The following is a 21,534-nucleotide window of genomic DNA, read 5'->3' on the forward strand; positions in this document are numbered from 1 at the left end:
TACGTATCCCAAGCGAAACGCGGGGTGCAAATATACAAGACAAGTTAACCTTGGCTTTATAAATATAGCACTTTGAGAACACGCTACCGCCCGTCCTGGTTATATTTATGAGGCACACGCCTTATCAACCGGTATGAAGTAGTCCGATAAAAACACGGGGGGTTAGAGGAGCTTTCCAACGACACTAATTCGAACTGAGCTTTTCTATTTTTAACGTTCTAACGTTTTCTTTTTGTCAAAACCCAAATCGTTTTTTTTATGACAACGAGGGAAGGATGTATAATAGAAATGTTACGTGTGGAGAAAGTTTGATTATTTCGTGCTTCGAGTTTAATGGGATCATAAAAATTTGGGTTACATTTCAGTTAACAAATGTAATCTACATATACTTAATTTATACATTTAAGAACAATAATACGTGTTAAGACTAAGTTATTAAATCGTTTAAATGACAGGTATTGAATTAGATTGAATCATCTGTTCACACCGTTATTGTTGTTAGATGTTCAGAATCAATTACGACCCAACGAGCATTAATACAAACGTCCAGATGCCCTATTTATCCTGTAATATAGTATGATTAATTTAGATACAATGTATCCATAATTGGACAATTTGAATAATAATAGGTCAAAGCTAATCTCACTGTTAAAATTCAGAATTAATAGAAACTGAAATATTCTAGTCAAAATTAATTACGGTAATGTGTGATAAAGATATGGTTCATTATGTAATAAATTCGGGATACTTTATGGCATTTGGAATTCTCAAATTACTTTAGGTTTTAACATTTCACCAATAATAAGGGGGATACTTAATACCTGAAACAATCAAAAGGATACATTCTCCTTGGATCGTAAAATTCGACAATTTACTCAAGTGTAAGATCTGATTTAAAAAATTTAAATAATTGAGTCGTTTTTATGAGGGGCCATATAGACGCAATAGATATGAACCGTAGATCCAGAGTGCAATCTCACCCCGACAGCGTCAACTTCGCAAATTGGGTGGATTAAAGAAAAGCAGGAATATATGTAGATCCTCCAATTGCGGGATTATTGCTGATGCACAGGAGCATTACTTTTTTTTTTAATTTTTAAATTTTATTTACTGAGATATTTAAAAAAATATGATTGAATACTGAGAGATAGTATCTGGATTGGCAACTTTTAAGTTATTTTTTGTCTTTGAAAAGTAAGGTAGATATGTCTCATATTAGGAGAGTTAGTACAGAATTGACTTAGTTCACAATCTAATGTTTTTCTTGGCCATCACAAACGATGTTTCAATTCTAAGTTCAGTTCTGGTTAGCTTATCGGCTTTCTAATTCACGCCGGTGTGATCAAGTTGCCAGATCTAGCTCTCTAACAAACTCGAAACCATTTTAACCTAAGTTAGAGCTGCTTCATAGTTACAGAAATGTCGTATAAACGTGTTTTCTAAATATCGTTTTCTAAAAGTATCTTTTCAGCCAGATCATTGGCGAATACTTTTGCCTGAAAAACAGTGCTGTACTTGTCCAGACAATACGGCTCATTCCGTAAGGTTTGAACGTCAAATACCGTCTGTTCCAAAAAGATTTTATTATAAATCTCTACTTCAGAGTTCGAACTTCAATTCGTTCCACATGGATTTTGGCAACATCAAAATGATTTGCCTTCTGAAAGTCTCTCTGTGGATGAGTATTCTAAAAGAAGGTTGGGTTGGATTGGGTTGGGTAACTAGGCTGTTCCTTAGATATCTCACCTCTTTCATGATTGGTACTTTATTACTAAAAATCGTTTGTGGATTCTGTAACCTTTGGTAAAAACGACAACATAATCGATATATGCCAGTATTCTTACACCAGTAGTCTAGAAAATTACAATAAGATCATCTACCATTGATTAGAGACCAGAGAAAAGACCAAAGAACTGGAAACAATTCTTTAGAGCTCGTTGAGCTGACATTTTTGCTTTATAAAGATATTGATGAACTCAACACATATATTTGCTCTTTTAAGTTATTGATGGCAACGCTTGGGAATCGGACCATTTCACAAAAAGCTTTTAGAACAAAAGTGGTAGCAAATTTGATTCTTACTAATATCGCACTCTTGCACTTTTGCTGTTAAATACATAGATATCGAGAAAAGTAAGAAAATATGGAGATTTGCTGAATTCCGCTTTTGTTAATAGTTGCTAATGGTAACGTTCGAGAATTGGAGCATGTTACAAATAAACTTTTATAACAAAAGTTGTAGCAAATTTTGTTCTTAACAATATTGCTCTCTTTCAGTTTTGTTTTCAGTTGAATAGATATCGAGAAAAATACAAAAATATGAAATTTTGATGAATATTTTGCTTTTTCAAGTTATTGATAGTAACGCTAGGGAATCGGAGCATTTTAGAAAAAAACTTTTAGAACAAAAGTTGTAGCAAATTTTATTCTTAACAATATTGTTTTATTGCACTTTTGCTGTCAGGCACATAGATGTCGAGAAAAATACGAAAATATGGAGATTTGATAAATTTCGTTGTTTTACTAGTTGCTAATGGTAACATTCGAGAATTGGAGCATGTTACAAATAAACTTTTATAACAAAAGTTGTAGCAAATTTTGTTCTTAACAATATTGCTCTCTTTCACTTTTGTTTTCAGTTGAATAGATATCGAGAAAAATACAAAAATATGAAATTTTGATAAATATTTTGCTTTTTCAAGTTATTGATAGTAACGCTAGGGAATCGGAGCATTTTAGAAAAAAACTTTTAGAGCAAAAGTTATAGCAAATTTTATTACTAACAATATTGTTTTATTGCACTTTTGTTGTCAGGCTCATAGATATCGAGGAAAGTACGAAAATATAGAGATTTGATGAATTTCGTTGTTTTACTAGTTGCTAATGGTAACACTTGGGAATCGAAGCATTTTATAAAAAAACTTTTAGAACAAAAATTATAGCAAATTTTATTCTTAACAATATTGCTCTGTTTTACTTTTGTTTTCAGATGCATATGTATTATATCGAGAAAAATACAAAAATATGAAAATTTGATGAATATTTTGCTTTTTTATGTTATTGATGGATATATAACAACTGTAACTTTTTGACCATATAAAATACTTTTATGCAATATGAAGTCGTATATTCCCATACATCCAAGAAAACAATTCTATTGTCAAATCTAAACGTTATTTTTACAACTTTTTCATGATTTTTCGATTGTTTTATGTCTGAAAAGTAAACATCAATGTTTATTTGATCGATATACAGTAGCCAACTGATTTAAAATGAGAGAATAAACACAGGATATTTGAAAGAGTTAATATAAAATTACGCCGAATTCCCAAAAATAATATAATAGTTCAAATAATTTATGAACCAAAAATAAATGTTAAAATATATTAATATAAGTGTTTAATTACATTAAATTTACTTTAGTTATTAAAAAAATAATGAGATTTATTTGGGTTAACCAGAATGCGCCCTACAAGAAGTTCGTTTTACCCAGAATCTGTTCTATAGTTAATTGAATTTCAGTGTTTCCGTAACGTTACAGAATTTATGCTTTAATTTTGGCTTAAGGAGGAAACCCAACTTGGTTACGTTTTATTGCATTAATAACCGCTGTAATATCGCTTCTATATTATATTCCGCGAATAACTCCGATTACTATTATTACGAATGTTAAAAGATATTTTATAATTCACCGTTATTATTAAAATTAATTTTTGCTTTGAAATTAACCCATTTCCAATTGCTCGATGATTTAGAATCACATCAAAACTAATTAAACCTATAAACGAGGAAATCCTGCTGCGAATAAATCCAAACAAAATGCGCAATATATTCACGACTCGTACGAACCATTTGTTAAATGGCGTTGACATCGATATTAAATTATCCCGGTCACGTGGCTGGAGGATCGTCCCTGTGGCAGAATAATTGTGTGCGTAAATCATGTCCGGAGACGGGACGCCTAATTCAATTTACACCATCGTTTCGATGGACGAACATGTTACAACCGGTCTTTCCTGACTGCTGCGGTTCCACTTCTCTTCAACTATTCGACATATATTGGATGTTTCATTCAGCTAACAAGTCAATACCGATTATATCATCGAAACATCGATTTACAAAATAAAAATATTTTGAATTTATTCAACAAGTTGATGTCTAAATTACTGATTGGAATTCTAACTGTGGAATGTCTAAAGCTATTTCTTGTTCCGGATCTTGTTTAAAAGACCACCCTAACCGATGATCTCGTAAAAGGGGATCAATTGAAAAATACGCAACAAGCCAGTCGATGCGGTAGAGACCCAAATTCCAAGCTTCGATAGAGTCGGTATTAGGCGAGAAAATAGGATCATATATCCGACTCCGAAGGGAAGCTATTTCCTTCTTTCCCGAACTAAGCTTATGCATTTGGAAGCGGATTCGATGAAGTAGTGCCTTTTCAATATCATTCATGTGGTTTTCTAAAATCTTCTTGAGAGATGATGAAATACTTTAGAAATAATATAAAACGGGAATAAAAATGGTTTAATAATATCAGTACTGTTCAAAGTGGGTTAATGATTTTCAGGTCACAAATGGCACCCAATTATAGATCGGTTGATTAATACGGCATCAAGTCATTATAAAGTAGGACGCAGTTATTACTTTCCACAATCCGAAAGAGAATCTGGGTCATTACCATAGCTTTACTAAATGTAACGGTGTAGCACTGTCAAACGAACGCCAATTATTGCTACATTAGCTAGTTATACTATGGTAATTTTGGGGCATTTGCAATTCTATGACTTTCGAAGTTGTCTAATTAGAGCTATAATAGTTGTACACAATTAGGACAGATTTTGGTATCAAGTTAATGATTTTTATCATACAACGTGGAAAACTACCCAACTCAAGAAACATCTCCGTTTAGTTTTAAAACAAGTTGCTGTTTCCTAAATTAGGATTTGCGTGCTGAGAGATGTGTTTACCTGCATTGTGATTCGCCCAGTTTCGGGTGTTCTGTTTACAACCCTCTGCGAATAAGTTTGTTAAACGTTGTTTGACAGGGTGATACATCATTCTTGTTTACTATGAACCCTCACGTCACATAAACTCTGAAATCTCGTTGTTACAATGAATATAGGCCACTTTCTATTTAAATCAATTGGGAAAATATTTTTAAAAAAACATTGTGAGATGAAAATAACAATAATAAATCAAATTTAGTATTTTTGTATCAAAAATATATCAAACTTGAAAAGTTGTGTATAGTGAACGCTCAACTTTAGGGTTTTTGCAGGAATACCAACATTTCTACGACTTTTCGGACCTAAATTATTCCTACGTGACTGTGTTTGGTGGAGCTTTGTATTTGGCGAGCTTTATTTGGTGGTTATTGCCACGGTGGGATTCCAATTTTTTGCTTGTATCTTATAATAGTTGAATTCATCAAATTATTGGTGTTATATCGCTTTATCTCACTGTTTTCAATTACGTCCAACCTGTATGGGAGTGTCACTTGCATTTACAATTACTCTGTGCTTGCACATGTGTGGCAGTCGGCTTTACGGCCTTGTTTTCTTTCAGTTTACTCCGTAATTTGACATTCTTTTGTTTTTATTTTCCTGTTTTCTTTTCTTTCTGGTCTTATCTGTGTGTTAGTCATCCTAATAGGCCCCTTGATGCAAAATATTTGTCCTTTCCTATTTCCGTCATATTACAAGGGTGGTATAACGGTTTACTTTAATTCAACAAGGTGTCGATTAATTTTGATTAGATGTCGAGTTAAATGATATATTATAATGAAGTTGGATTCTTATCGTAATGTAGTGGCATAAATTCTCATACTATAATTTGTTATTTTAATGTCTTCAGAATTCAAAATTTCTGAAAAACTTTTACTTTTCCCAAAATAGCCTTTTATAGATTTGGCACTAACAAATTATTTCCGATTTGAGCTTTTTTGTAGTTATGGTTATATTTTGTACCTAGTTGTTATTTTATAGTCAACGTTACAAGATATATACGTATCTCATATAAATAGGTGTTCTTCAGGAAAGCATAACTTTGCAGAATTTTTAAATGAAAAAGAATCATTTCCATAGAAACAACTATGAAAATTGGCTATGAAACTTAGCGTGCACTCTTGGCACAGTTTCTTCATAGATTTTGGCGATTTTGTTACCTATTGCAGTCTTCAATTCTTTAAGCGTGCGTTTTCCTTCATACGCATGATTTCAAGAATCAACAGTTCTGTTTATTAACTTTCCCATTAAGATGGCAATGGAGTTCCTCGCACATAATGATGCTCAAATCCTCATTTTCATTAAAACATATAAAGCAATGTTTGACAAAAATAATACGTTCTTGGTAATCCTGCTTATTTAACCATAATTTCATATAGGTGAAATCCTAAGTCTTTGTGTAACATTCGTTGCACACTGTTTTGAGTCAATCGCAGTTCTGCAATAAAGAACCAGTCGTTCTCAGTGTATTAACCCACTTAAGAATGGTATTGCAACTGGTGATATCGCCTTGATGACCGTTGTGAAATTTTTGCTTAAAGAAACGCCTCCAACTCTCCTTCATGACATCAACTTATTGAAGTAACTGCATTTTTTGACCTCGATTTAAATTTCGCCATCGTGAAAAGGAGACCCAAAGGCATAGAATAACCAGAAAAGTCACTGGGGGTATCCCGACAAATCAGATTTTTCTGCGTTTGTCAGAAATATTAGTTTTGGCGGGATATGTCATGACCTGAGTACAGTGCGTTCCAAAAATATTCACTTCCTATGAATCACCACGTATAACTGTTGTTATAATTATAACATATTATTATATGTATAATTAATACTAATGCAACTACCGAGTTTATTTATAACATTAAAAGCATTTCATATCCCAAACATTTGACGTGTGTAATGAATCTGCTTTTTGATAACCGCTAAAGACTATAGTTGATAGTCGAGAGATTAACCAGTCATCAACGATAAACCGCGATCTAGATAAGCGAACATCCACTCTCGGTATGGCACGAAATGTATGACTTCGTTCATTAATGTGGTTAACCAGCGAGGCGTGGAGCGGGCTTTTAAATTCATTGTGAGTGATTGCATTTTGGACAGTGATAGCATAAAGTTCTCCGAGACTGGATGACCTTGAAAAGTTGCTGGCTTTACCAGTGATAGTAGAAATGAATAATTATGTTGAAACGCAAAGAAAAAGAAAGTATAAAATGTGAATTTATGAAATATAAAATAGAAAAAGATTCCATTTGAGCCTCAAGTTGCAAGATGCAAGTTATATTTGTTCTTGTAACCATAACTTAAAGATTAAAGGTTAAGAATTAATTGTGTTGCATTAACATTTTCATTATTATTTTAAATTTAGTGATTACTTTTGCCAATTTTAATCACTAGTCACAACAATATACAATGTTGCCTAGTAAATAGTTAGCTACAACAGTCGGTGCTTATATTAACACTACAAATGTACTTATCGTAATGTCATGGTAAGACACGTATTTGTGAAGATGTATTCCATCGGTATATAGTTCGTCCTATGTTCCAGAAGGGGTTATTTACCATCTTCGAGAGTGCAGCTCTGTTATCAATTATCGCATCCTTAAAAAAGCCTAGTGCTTGCAAACTAATAGATAAACGAGTTTGTTAGTTCAATTAAGTGTAGCAGTGGTTGCACACTGTGACATCATGCACCCGTAAAGTAAGGCATAAAAAGCTTTGAGTGACAAATCTTCCCTAACGCTTTTCGACATTGATCGAAACCCGCCTACACTTCTTCTTACTCCATTAGCTAAGCGTGCCTTCCAACTTCCAATTTAGTTTATTATCCGACGTAATGCTTAGATGTTTCACTTTGTGATATATTATCAATGGAGTTTTGTAAAATAGTGGCATTCCAGATTTCTCAGTATTACACAATCGTAACAATGGAATCATTTCCGTCTTTTTAAAATTGACGAAGAGGTTTTGTTTACCACACGAGTTATATATTTTGTCAAAAAGTACATTTAGAATTATTATTATTGCTATACTTAAAGATTGCCTAAGTTTTACATTTTATTTTACAATTTTACAAATTAACAAATTCTCTAAATAATACCCAAAAAGTACATTTGCATCATTTCATTTTGAGAAGGATGGTAATTACGAAGACCTTCCTGCCCGCGTCTGGGTTAATTACAGTTAAAGGTTAACTAAGATATCTTGAATCCATTTCTTCTGCCTTTCCTTTTTCTACAGTTTTCCACAAACTGTTACAATTATCATTGTCTCTAGTCACTAAGGTTGGAGTTAGTAGTACAACTGCCTTCAGCCAACCTAACGAATAATTATTCATGCAGGTAATTTTTAAAACTGTTGCAAAGTTGGCATCATGGATGGGTTTTTGTATCAAACATGGGAATCACCTTAAGTCAGTTCATACATCAATTAATTGTATATTTGCTTCTAAAAGTATATTGCAGGCTATATTGGGGAATCTTATTAATTTTGAAGAAACACATTTATAGCTGCTTTCCAGTGTTTGGGTCATTCAAAAAGCATTAGCGAAATATTATTTATTATGGTTTTCACACAAATGTTGAAGTATGTAAGACTTATAGTTTATTAAAGACAATTTTTTGAAGTATGTAATATCATTTTTGTCATCAATTAAATCTTTGCAGTTTTATTCACTTTTAAAACTGTGGTTGATGTAAGCTTTCGTAGTAGGTTTCTTAATAATTTTGGCTCTATTTGCTTCTTTAACAACTTTCATTCTGCTTTTAGTATCCGCACTCTCTACGTTTTCAACTAACAATTAGAAACTAGTCGCACGTCGTTCATTGTATACCTCATTCTGGTTGATTCTACTAATTGTAAGGAGTCGATGTTGGTGCCTCCAATGCTTATTATCACCATTAGTTCTCCATTACCAAATCTGATATGTAAATTGTATTGACGTAAAGCAGCTTTTGTTGAAGGGGATAATCAGATAATCTAAACAAAAGCTCATAATTTTTGTTCTTGTTTGCGTTTTCTCAAACATTGATTCTGTACTCTTGACTCTTTGTTTAGAACAATTTCAATTTGTCGTATTCGCATTTTTCGTAATAATTCATATTTATTATAAATGTTTTCAATGAAGTTAATTAACTTTTAATATTGTCATAAGATTCATCTAAATTTTGAAAATTATCTTTTCATAATATCATTCAACTTCTAACTTTCTGGAGATAACTATTAATTCTCGGCTATTCTTTCTTATCCCGAAACCTCTCCAAAGACTCCTATAAAGACTCATCTATTTCATCCGTTATTAGAAAGGACGAGTTATATTTTAATAAAAGTGGAATGTTTCCTGTTATTAATGGTACATCCCAATTTTGTCTTTTTTAGTCTATCGGTCATTGCAGCTTTGTTAAATTAGTTTGATACAAATAGTTTTGGAGAGTATACTTTTAATAATTTTCAGAGAGGATGCATTTAATATCATTGATGTAACGATTTATAATATTAAAACCTTAAATAGAGGATCTCATCTGTTGAATGAATATGCTGAAAACCATTATTTCAAGGTACATTCAAAATATATATCAGTTACAATATATGATTACGTTGATTAAGGAATCAAATGTTATAATGCATTAACATAATTTGGAACAAATCATAGTAATTTTAAAAGAAATATTTTGTAGACCCAAGGGTGTAATTTTAAAAAATTTTAAACATAAAATACATCACTACATTAACTTAATTCAGAGTAGATTAATCTCATCAGAAAATTTTATAACTTTCAGAAGGTTTCTCCTCAACCCCTATTACAAGTTACCAAGTTTGTTTCAAAGTAATATAAATGAATCGTGTTGGTCGTGACAACCCGCGCGACAAAAGCGGTTAACTCTCTCAACGATTTAACCCGGCTGAAGTTTGAATTGCTGCAGCATCACGTGGTAACGATTATTTTATTTTATGAACGCGTAAAAACTTGTGTTCCGTTCCCCGAGAAATATCCCGAAGAAAAAGGTAATCTTTAGCTAGGTTTTACTCGGACGGAGTAAACGATCCCTTTAAGAGCACCGTGGTCCTTTCAAGTGTACTTTCAAACCATTAATTTTTCAGGAACGGTGCCTCCGCCCAATGTCTTATCCTACGTTTTAGGGTTGGTTATGCAGTGTTTCTGCATTACCGTGAAGATTTATGATTCGTTTAAGTTTTCGGGAAATTCTAATTTTGTATTAATTTTTGAGAAGATGATAAATGAAATTGACCAACTTTCACCTTAGAACCAAAACTTACGTAACCAACCATTTGCATTCATTTAAAATTTGAACGGAGGAAGCTTCGCTTAATTGAAATTCCATTGGATAAATTAGTTTAAGTTACGAATTAAAGGGACTTTGGGGAAATCTTCCCGAAGAAAATAAGAAAAGAACGTTTTAAATTGTCGTTTAAAAATGCATGTGACTCATTTACTAGTCACTTAAAGAATCCTTTCTTCCCTTTTTGTAAACAATTTGTTTTTTTATATTCTTACAAGATCTCCAACAAATAGCGTGATCCGGAGTACCTCTTTCGAGTTGAAAAGTTTAATAGATTTCGTAAGCGGAGAGATGCAAATTGAGAAACTTTCCTAGACGTGAGAATTGACGTGAGTTCTCGTTTTCAATTCCACGATTCATCGAATTTCTTCGCTTAATTACCATTTCATTTTCACTAATTAAACGTGACAATCGCATTTAAGTCGAATTCCGCTAAAAGCACAAATTGAAACGTTATCGTTTCTATTACCAGTGTAAGGACATCCTCTATTATAAATCATGTTCGCACAAGCACCTTCATAATCATGTTATCCAAGCTAGCGATCGGTCAAGGGCCGAAACAACGTAATTCGGGTTGATTTATCATTTCCACCCGGTTGACCATCCAACAATACAATCTACAGACCAACGCACAAAGCTTCCATTATATCCCAGAGAGGTCGAATCGTTTCTGTTCTTTCTGTACGGCAGGAACTGCAGGAATAGAGATTCCCGATGGGACTCAACCTTCACGTTAATTAGACTCTGCAGAGAAGCCCTAAGATCCGCGGTGTGATTAATTGCCGAACGCGAAAGTGCGAAAAGCGTCCCCGCTGGGACAAAGGGGTCTTGGCAAATTATACTAAAGCAAAAGCTGCCGGAAGGAAATCAAGGGAAAACGACGAAACGCCCGAGATGCTGGTTACGTCCCTGGCGTATATAATGAGCAAAGTTTGAATAGAATCGATGCGATGGTTTGCGATTGTCTACTAAGCCTCTAAATATAATAGGGATGTATCAAAATATATTCTGAACTAGAGAGATAAATTTTGGCTCAATGAAGCTTATTTGGAAATCTAATTAGTTAGAATTATTATTATTGCTATACTTAAAGATTTCCTAAGTTTTACGTTTTATTTTAAAATTTTGTAAATTAACTAATTCTTTTTTTCAGTTAACCCGATTTTCGATGAATGCTCTATCATTTCTCAATTTATTTGAATCTATCTGACGTTGAGAATTACAGTAAAGTTTGGAGGTTACGGAGTGCTGTTCGGAGGGTTATGTGACCAAGAAATGGGATGACATAATCCAATCCATCTTGATTTAGTGAAGTTTAAGTAATCTCTCAAGGAGACCTTAAACGATCAATCAGATTGGTGATTCTTAAAGCTGGTAGTTTTTTACTTCAGTCTCCATCAGTATCTTTTGAATAATTTTACTATTTAATGAAAGGCAAAACACAAATATGAAAGAGTGTACAACAGCTGAAGATAGATTGGTAGTCACCTTGAGACACCTTGCTACCAGAAGATATTTTGAGGAGCTACAATTTACTGCTTATTTATGTCACCAAGTATTATAAGTAAAGCTGTCATAGTAACTTGTGAAATACTGACATATATCCAAACTATAAACAATTTGCACTGATAACAAAAAATAATAAGGACTGGCATGGAGCAAACAAGATAAGACGTGAACTGGAACAAAATTGCAAAAGACTGATGTAGTGATGTGAACTCTATCCTACATAGTCCATATACTGCCACAATCCTCACCACTTTAGTAGCAGAAACTGACGTGGCTAAAACTAATGCGAAAAATTATGCATATTTAATACTTGCTTCAATTTATCCATCATTCCATCAGTATTGCACCTACACTTCGTGATACCTTTGTGTGGAGCTCCATGCAGGACTCTTCGTTATCGCTGTGCAATAAGTATGCCTACAGGACACAAGTATGGGTACAAAGTGTCAAATCCCACCAAACCTATACACTATATATGCAGAGTGAGGTGAAGATTTTCGTCAGATTATTACGTTAGGTGTATTGTGGTTGTCGGCGATTCCGTTCCAGGTGAAGAGAGCTTCATTAGCAAAATACTAATTGTCAAAACTCATCTGTTTCCTGAAGGTGTTGTATTTGTTGAATAATTATTATTAATTCCATAAACTTTCTACTTAATGCTCATAAAATTAAGCATTATCCATAAAGTGTTGTCATATTGCAGCGTTTAGATATAGCTAATACTGGTAAACATTTGTAGTTTTGCTATACGTCACCACACGCAGACACCACTCTTCTAATTCACTTTATTGACACTTCCGTATAATCTTCTTGTATTGAAGGAATTCTGCATATCTGCCCAGCAGGCCATAACCGTTTGTTTGATATTTACATGTCATATAGAGTCTCACACCAGTGAGTTAACTCTTTTAAATTAACTATTATAGATGGCATAAAATTGTAGAGTGTCTTTTTGACAAGCACGTTTAGCTTTTTGACGAGAATATTAGTGTGCACAAACACTTATTCACTGTACCGCAAGCTGAACAGATGGATCCACTTGTTTTATGGGTTGCAATGAGATTCACGTTGAAAAGTCTCATTAGAGAAATAGACAATCGCTTGTAGAACTTTGTGTTGAAAACGCTGGAGGTTCACTATGGAAACACTGGCAGTACCCTTTATAGTAGGCGAGAAAAACATCCTTTGCAGTAAGTACATTTAACTCGGTTTTCTATAACTATGGAGTGCAATTTTTTGATTCATGTTCTTCTGCACATTTTACGCATTTAAATATTTTACAGCAGTATGCTTGACAAATTAATTCTTTTGGTAGTAATAGTGGTTCATTAGGTTTTAGATCAACTTAAAACATAGGTAAAGACACCTTTGTGATTCTATGCTTCATATTAGAGATGTTTTTTGCTTCGTGTCCAAGCTCTGAGAGAGTTGATTTTATTTCATTCTAAATGTCGTTTCATCTTTTGGTTTAAGGATGTGGTATTGGGTGTTCGTGTTGTCTAATTCCTTGATGATAGTCTAATTTGTTACTTCGAACACTTGCATCTTCACTGTTTCGAAGACAGTGGTTTCCACGGTATAATTAGTTGCGATCTATTGCATCATAGTGTATGCATGTGGAGGTGGCTTAATTATGGCTGATGTATTATTTTCGTTTTTATTTGCATCTGTACTTTCTTCATCTTCTTGTTGCACTTTTGATCCAGTGCATTCACTCCTCCTTTGGTTTTATTATAGAAATTAATTATTTTTGATTTTGCATTCGAAGAAACATATGAAATTAATGTATTGTCACGTGCAAATCCAAAGTTACAGGAGTTAACTGATGAATTTTTAGATTGTGTCCAACATATGACAGTCCAACTTGTATTAGCTCATCTAACAACTGTATTGAAGTGAGCCAATTGTCTTCTGTTAAATTCCTGGCTTTGATGAAACTAACTTTAGTACACTAGATGTTAGCACAGATAGTCTTCTAGGATTAAGTTTCGCTGCTCTCCTTGTCCTTGCGTATACGAACGAGTTTATTAAATAGTGTGCTTTTTATAAATTTGATTAATTGATTTGCATTACACAAAGACAATATTTTCAAATATTGTATACAAATAGTATAAGTGTTAGCATAAGAAACAAGGTTTCGGATATTGTATCTCTAAAGATATCTCTTCCAATACCATCCCTTGCATCTTGTATTTTTATGATATGATTTAGACCACTTGTAACGATTGCGACAACAATTGTATTGCGCAGCAGTATCACTATCATCAACTTGACTTTGACTTTCTCCTTCTGATTCAATTTAAACTATAAAAATTTTTCGTGGTAACTATGTTCACTTGCTCCATCACTAAAGTTGTAGTCATATTCTTGCCTTCATGAATCAACATCAAAAATTTTCGGCAAAATTTTCAAACTGCTGTTCAGTTAGAAATTCTTAAAAGCATACGTGAGGAACAATTTTCTTTGTGGGAATTTTCATTTGCTAATACTAATAATATTATATTTATATTATAATAAATACTAAATTAAAATGCAGTAAATTGTTTTTTCAAAAGGTCAAAACAAAAAGTAATAAAAAAAAATCAAGATTAAATATAACTTTTGTTTCCAAAATTATGGCAATCACCTAAAACACCAATTAGCAACTTTTACATCAATTCAAGAACACCTTCTATTATTACAATATGAGTTTAGTAAAATCGTAAATTATATACCATCCGTAATTAATTTCATTCCTCCCCTACAGCCATAAATCACGGAATAAATAACGACCAAAACTCACGGTGACGGTTGAGATATGAAAATAATAAAATAAATCGTTCACCTGCAGAAACGAGCAGTAGCTCTTAAATTTTCATTGCGTCATTTAATTCCGAGGTAAGTATGTCGTAACTTATCATAACTGTGTGTGTATTTTGGGTTGGAGATTTAGCGATAAAATCACGATAAAACGAAATAAAACGCGATAAAACAGGGGTACTTTTCTCAAATCGTAAACAATGACAGGACATCGGGTTTTTGTATAGTTTATGAACTAGTTGGGCGTGACAGTTAGTGCCAGGACAGGATCTTTGATAAAATTTATAGAGGGCGTTTGAATCAGCATAATAGGTTCCATTGCTATCTGCATTTCTGGTCCTATATCAGAATAAAGTTTCGAAACGTTTCGGTTTTTATCTCAATACATATTCGACATTTGAATTAATTTGAAATTTAAATTATTTCAAATGAAATATTTTAGATCTAGGTACTCAATTTGTTATAGTACCACGTCACCAAAAAAATTAACTTTGACGTCTTAATGGATTGTAAATCATTCCTTTAAAACCTTCCTTCCAGTATGCCTTGGCATCAAAATTCCTGTTACAATAACTCTGCATAAACTCCCCGTCATCCACAGGTTGTATTACTATATTAATGTTAACACATTTTTATAAAGAATGTTTCTTTTCTTTTAAGGTACTTTGTAGTACACCATGGGGGCCAAACAAAATTACGCTCGTTACAAATCGGTTATTCACTTCTTGGGCGCTTTTATAACAGGTTATTTATTCTCCAAATATGCAGTGCCAGCCTTAGAAGATATTATTTATCCAGTGGATGAATGCGATGAGGAGGAATATTCATAAAATTCATAAAAAAGAAATCACGTTGTAATAATTATGTATAAAATTAATAATGTGCACTAAAAATTAATGTAGCAGGAGAAGATCAGGAAAAAAAATACTTCAAATAAATAATGAAAAAAAAACTTTTTTCTAATTTAAATTCTAACACGTTTTTCCTTCTTTTGCAGTTACAGAGAAAGAAATACGACAGTGGTAAGTTCTTGTAAACGTTGTCACCTTATTTTTTCCTTTCTCCATTAATTGCAATTCCTTTTCCGGTTATTTTATTTTTTCTCAACCTTTTATAATTGCCGTTGCGTTGCAATTTCGCTTAGTGAAGTCTTTTATTACAGGATTTAATTGAAAAAGTTAACGTTCGATCGATATTAACTCGTTGACTTTTCGATCGTATCGGATACGGTCCAAAAGCATTAATTTCACAGCTTAATATCCGAGGTACATTAGTTACGAGATTAGGAAATCGAACGGAAGTCTTGAAGCTAACTTATGATATACGATAGGGGTGTCTTAAACACATTATTAACTTAAAAGAATTAACACGGTTTAAAAATGTATGGTAACTTTTTTTCAAAAATGATATAGAAACAACTAAATTGTATTGGTGTTGTAATAATTTCCCGCCCCTTTTGTGGAAAATGGGGCCCAAACCATTTTCCAACGCACAATAAAATAAGATTAATGGGGAACTGCGCCGAACAAAACCGTGCCAGATCCACCCATTTTGTCATTTGTGTATGTTTCCACGAGATATTTCATTTAAAAGAAAAAGAAAAATAACTCGTGTGTGTTACGAGCAAATTCGTGCTATAAACATAAAACACATCCGAGAGGTTTCTTTTATTTCCTTCTTATTCTTTAACAGCTTAATTAAATTTATTATGATAATATTTTTATTTATGAAAAGAACAATTTATAATCATTTTTGGTTGTAGGCACAAAGGATTTTTAAAAGATTGTCCAAATGGTCTTCTTACAGAACAGGTAATTAAACAAGATTTATTAAAAATTTGAATACTAAAAATTAAAATTTATCTGTTTAGGGATTCATCAAAATATATAAACAGTTCTTTCCTCAAGGTGATCCTTCAAAGTTTGCCTCGCTAGTCTTCAGGGTATTTGATGAAAATAATGTAAGTAATTTTAATGTAAATACAATAAATGCGTAATTGTTAATATTAAAACTTTGTGCGAAAGTTATTTTTTACAGTGAATTTCACTTAAGATGCAATGTACTTTGACCCACATAAAACGCAACATGTCAATATAATTTTACTTGTCTTCAGACGCACGGCTAAACCGATACATTCTAGTTCTAGGTCTAGTGTTAATTCTAGTTTTGTACTAGCACTATCACTAGAACTAACACAAGACCTAAAACTAGAATCATTCGGGTTTAGCCGTCTTGAGAGACGTGCGGCTAAATCCGAATGTTTCTAGTTCTGGGTCTAGGGTTAGTTCGAGTTTTGCACTAGTACTATCACTATCGCTAATACAAGACTTAGAACTAGAATCATTCGGGTTTAGCCGTCTTGAGAGACTTGCAGCTAAATCCGAATGTTTCTAGTTCTGGGTCTAGTATTAGTTCGGGTTTTGCACTAGTACTGTCACTAGAACCAACACAAGACCTAGAACCCGAATCATTCGGGTTTAGCCGTCTTGAGAGACGTGCGGCTAAATCCGAATGTTCCTAGTTCTGGGTTTAGTGTTAGTTCGAATTTTTCATTAGCACTATCACCAGAACGAACACAAGACCCAGAACCAGAATCATTCGGGTTTAGCCGTCTTGAGAGACGTGCGGCTAAATCGGAATGTTTCTAGTTCTAGATCTAATGTTTATTCTAGTGACAGTGATAGGTAGCGCTAGTTAGCATAAGATATCACTATGTAGCATATTTTTATTGAACTAAAACTGGAACTAACACTAGACTTACGCTAGAAACATTCTGATTTAGCCGTGCGTCTCTTAAAACGGCTGAAAACTCATGGTTATGATAAGAACGTTACTTCTTTCCAAGCAAAATTTTTGCTTTGCAAAACTACCCGGTGCCTGTACTATTAAGCTATGTTGCATTTGCTGTGGGACAGTGCAAGTGCATAGTAGTTTCGTAACTATGGTTACTGCATTCATATATTGTGAGTTATTTGAAATTCCCGGTATATGGAAAGCATCTTGTTATATGGAATGTTACACTGTCACATTAAAAAGTCTCCGTACACATTTAATATTAGAACTTCTAAAAAAGTGCAAGGGGACACCAAAAAAATATTAATAAACAGCGGATAAAATATGGATAAAATATTTTTATCATCCATTACAAAAATAACAAAATTATTCATTGAAATTGAAATTAAATTTCTATTTTTAATGCAGTTCAACTAAATTATAACGCACTAATTTAAACAACTAAACCGCTAAAATACGTAATCCCTACTTAATTATGTATTCAGAATGTGCTCCGTGGTGAATTGGAAGATGGTAGAATGCTTCTATTACATTCCTCCATGATTCTCCGGAAATTAATCATGATTCATCGATAATTCGTTGCCTTAACTTTGCAAGACCTTCCAGGTTTAGTTTTATAGTTTCTTCCACCCAATAATCTCTCATTTAGCGAAGCGAAAATGCAACAAATGGTCAACTTATCTTAATTCGTGAACCAATTGGACTTTGTAAGTCTTCATATCGAGGCTATTATATCTGATTCTGTCGAAGTGTATATGTGTGCTTTCTGTTAGCTGGTTTCTCGTATATGCGTATAAACCGAACAAAAAAAGAAACGCAGTGAAAGGATTTCATTTTCTGAAATATCACCACAGTTTTAATAATTCCTCAAACATCTGGCTGGATTAGATATGATCATTCATTTTTGTAATGCCTTTATTTCACGGTACTCCATTTTTGTATCGACGATTTGATTTGTCTATAACAGCCAGCTATTCTAACTTTGATGTGAAATGGTGACCGAACACAACCAATTCGAACCCAACCCGAATCTAACTCGAACCCAATCCGAACCCAACCCGAAACTCACCCGAATCCGAAACCTAATCCAACCCAAAACTTTTTTTTAGTGCCGAGGAGAAAAAAAATGCTTGATGCACTAAACTCTGGTCGGATGCTATTGGTCGAGGCTACCTCACTAAAAACTGTGTCTTGGCAGACTGGAATTGCTCGTTAATGCATGCAGTATGCCTACGATAAGACGATGTTTACTTTTATTTCGTTCTTCATCCTCCCGTCTCCTCTGTTTCCATCTTTCTCTCCTGTGCTTGTTTCTCTTTCATAACGATAGTGAGGAGACTGATTATTTCCTCTCTTACCTCCCGTGTCTTCAATAACATGCTATGGATTGTCTTAACAGTTATATTTTTTCTATTCTTCCTTCGGTCTGTCTTTGTATCTGGTCGTGTTTACAGAGTGTCCAAATTCGTTGTCCGCATAGGCTATCTCCGAAACAAAAAGGGTTAGAAAAAAAGTTCGCTGCTTTTTGAGCCAAGCACCTTATGCAGCCAATCATATAATCAGAGACTTCGATCGATTGGGATCGTCCTGCTCCTCTTACCATAACACTCCTTTTCTATCGATTTCTTCCGAGACTGTGGGAAAGTGTTTGGATGGTATCCTCGTCAAGTTATGCCACATCACGGGTGCCCATTCTTTTATTGATAACTTCATACGCCTCCATACTTCTTCATACTTGACAAAGGTCCTTCTACCTCTTCTTCTTTTTGTTCTCCCCTTTTTGTCCTCTTTATTTCCATTCTATCGTATTCGTCTCGTCCCTCACTTCCTGTTCTTCTATCCGTTGACTTTGCGTTCTATCTTTCTCTTTCTAAGATGACATTTTAGGGTGGTGTGTGACTAACCCAAGTAGTTTGCTGAGACACAATACCTTCTATATCCTGGCTAGCAGAACCTAATACAGATGAGTCATTGTAACCTGGGAAAATCGAGTCCTCCTTTCGAGGAGGGTACAGCACTGCTTGGTCGGTGCACCCATCCGAGACTCCTGGTTTATGTGCTATTTCATCGTTTTTGCAATTGTCACGTGCCTAATTTACGCCCTGCTTTCTCCCTATCCGATAGGTAAGTACGCTTACAAAACATGAAGTTCAATAAACACAAACATCATTCCAGTGTCGTACCGGTACTGATAAATATCGTCAACTGTAATCCCGGGGAAATTCTTAGAGTATTACCGTCCGGCCCAGACGAACCCTAATTTTTATGGAAATGTGTTCTTCTAGCTCAGGTACCTCGGGTTTCCTACGGTCGTACTTAGTATCATACTAGAAATGATACGCGAAGCAAACCCGAAGGCTACTCGCAGCTTCCTAAGACACAACATAACAGAAACAACCCATCCCAACTAATACGAACTACCGAAGCCCATCCTTCCTTACAGTAAGGAAAAGTGTCTAAATAATTAACGAGAATTAATTAAGAATAAGCGAAGCTATTATCTCAACTAGCCAGTGTTTTGTATAGAATTTGCACTTTTTAAAGTATTTAATGATTTATAAATCCCAAAAACTTTAAATATAAAAACACAATTACAATTCGTACACTTTACATTGTTTATCAATCTTGACAAGTTTTTCATTAGCTTGGACTTATATCTTCCTACTCTTTTTTTTTTTGAGAAGTTCTAAAATTTAAATTGTACGAAGACTTTACTTATGCTTTTAAAAGTGCATTCCTCACTATAAATAAACCCACTAAAATTATTTAAATCTTTCCAATTAAATGCAACGTTCGAATATCTTTTAAATCCGAGCGAAACTAAGTATCCCATATAACATCAGGCGAATTCCGTTCGTTGGAAAGATTTAAGGTGCACGTAAACTTGAAAATCTAAAGCCTTTCTTCTTGCACGTGTCCGCAAAATCAACGCAATACCGCTCGAGTGCCGTATAATGTGCACGGGTTTACCCGTGCGAAACTCGAGGTTTTCACGCGCCCTCTCACTTACCCTGCTTTTTTATTCTATTCTATGCTTTTCAGGATGGTTCTATAGAGTTCGAGGAGTTTATTCGAGCCCTATCGGTGACGTCACGAGGAAATCTCGACGAGAAACTTCATTGTAAGTAATTTTTTTTATATTTTCAATGTAAAAATAGGATGAAATGGGAATATTTTGTGACTTTGAAAGGTTTTAAAAGTTAAAAAGTATCCGTTGTATGGTTGAGACAGATGTTACATCCTTTGCAAGTCGATCGAAACGTACGACATTTACATAAATTTGCATGGAAATTGAATAGTAGCTCTCAATACAGATAATTTTAAAAATCTACATATGAAATAGTTTGCGGCTACTTCTCTTTCTATAAGCAATAAATTTTTTAGAAATAATTTTTTATTATAATTAAATCATCATTCCCATTCATCTCTGAATGGAGGTTGGGATTTAAGTGCGACCACCTTTACAATCAACCCTCTCATTACGACGATCGCACCCCTTTTCTGAAAATTACGATCCATTTGCGGGCACCGTTTGTCAGTCACGCCCGAGTCGTTTACCAGGAGTCGATTTAAATCAATCCTTCTTGAAATCTAAACCATCTACTTAGGCAGCTGACGGTTTTAAAAGTTGGCAAACTGCCAGTAATCCTAAGTATTTTCTAGTACCTGTTACAACTACTATTCAAGTTCGATTTTGATTTAGTGAATGAACCAGAAGGGTTGATACAAAAAAATCTCTTTTTTTACTGTGTCATGTTCACAATGTTAAAGTCGTTGTAGGGCGAATAAAAAAAATGTGGGGATAGCGAATCCTTTGATCTCGCCGACAAAGCTTTAATGCCCGACAGACTACAATAGTTACATTGTTTGGTAAAGAAGAACACAAGGCGGTGGTGTCAAAACAATTCGACGTTTTTATTCTCTTTTTGTTAATCAGTAGATTGTTAAAAAAATTCTTTCTGGAAAGGACACCGAAATAATTGAAAAGTTTAAAGAAAATTCTGTTGAAAATTTTCTGAAAAAGACATTTACGAAACGAGTCTACGGACAGTACTATTTTATCTGTGATTTACGATGGCTTGAATCGCGATTTTTACGATTTCGAGCGAAAAGTGGATTTTTCATAC

General features: G+C 33.8%; 1 protein-coding gene and 1 long non-coding RNA gene across 3 annotated transcripts in view; both read left to right on the forward strand.

Annotated features, from left to right (window-relative positions):
• The window catches only part of LOC111421146 (frequenin-2), an 85,183-nt gene that overhangs the window by 44,862 nt on the left and 18,787 nt on the right, over positions 1–21,534 (forward strand). For both annotated transcript variants that reach the window (XR_011642208.1, XM_023054289.2), the window contains exons 2-5: positions 15,612–15,636; positions 16,377–16,425; positions 16,485–16,574; positions 20,450–20,528. Coding sequence is in view for 1 of the 2 variants with exons in the window: in XM_023054289.2 (XP_022910057.1) it covers positions 15,612–15,636; positions 16,377–16,425; positions 16,485–16,574; positions 20,450–20,528 (243 nt within the window). In the remaining variant the exon portion in view is untranslated. The remainder of the gene's footprint in view (positions 1–15,611; positions 15,637–16,376; positions 16,426–16,484; positions 16,575–20,449; positions 20,529–21,534) is intronic.
• On the forward strand, positions 14,924–15,524 carry LOC139432403 (uncharacterized). The gene is made up of 2 exons (XR_011642211.1): positions 14,924–15,215; positions 15,275–15,524. It is a non-coding gene; the product is annotated as an uncharacterized lncRNA (long non-coding RNA).

The sequence above is a fragment of the Onthophagus taurus genome, chromosome 1 (assembly GCF_036711975.1).
Source record: "Onthophagus taurus isolate NC chromosome 1, IU_Otau_3.0, whole genome shotgun sequence".
In the NCBI taxonomy this organism is placed as follows: Eukaryota; Metazoa; Arthropoda; class Insecta; order Coleoptera; family Scarabaeidae; genus Onthophagus; species Onthophagus taurus.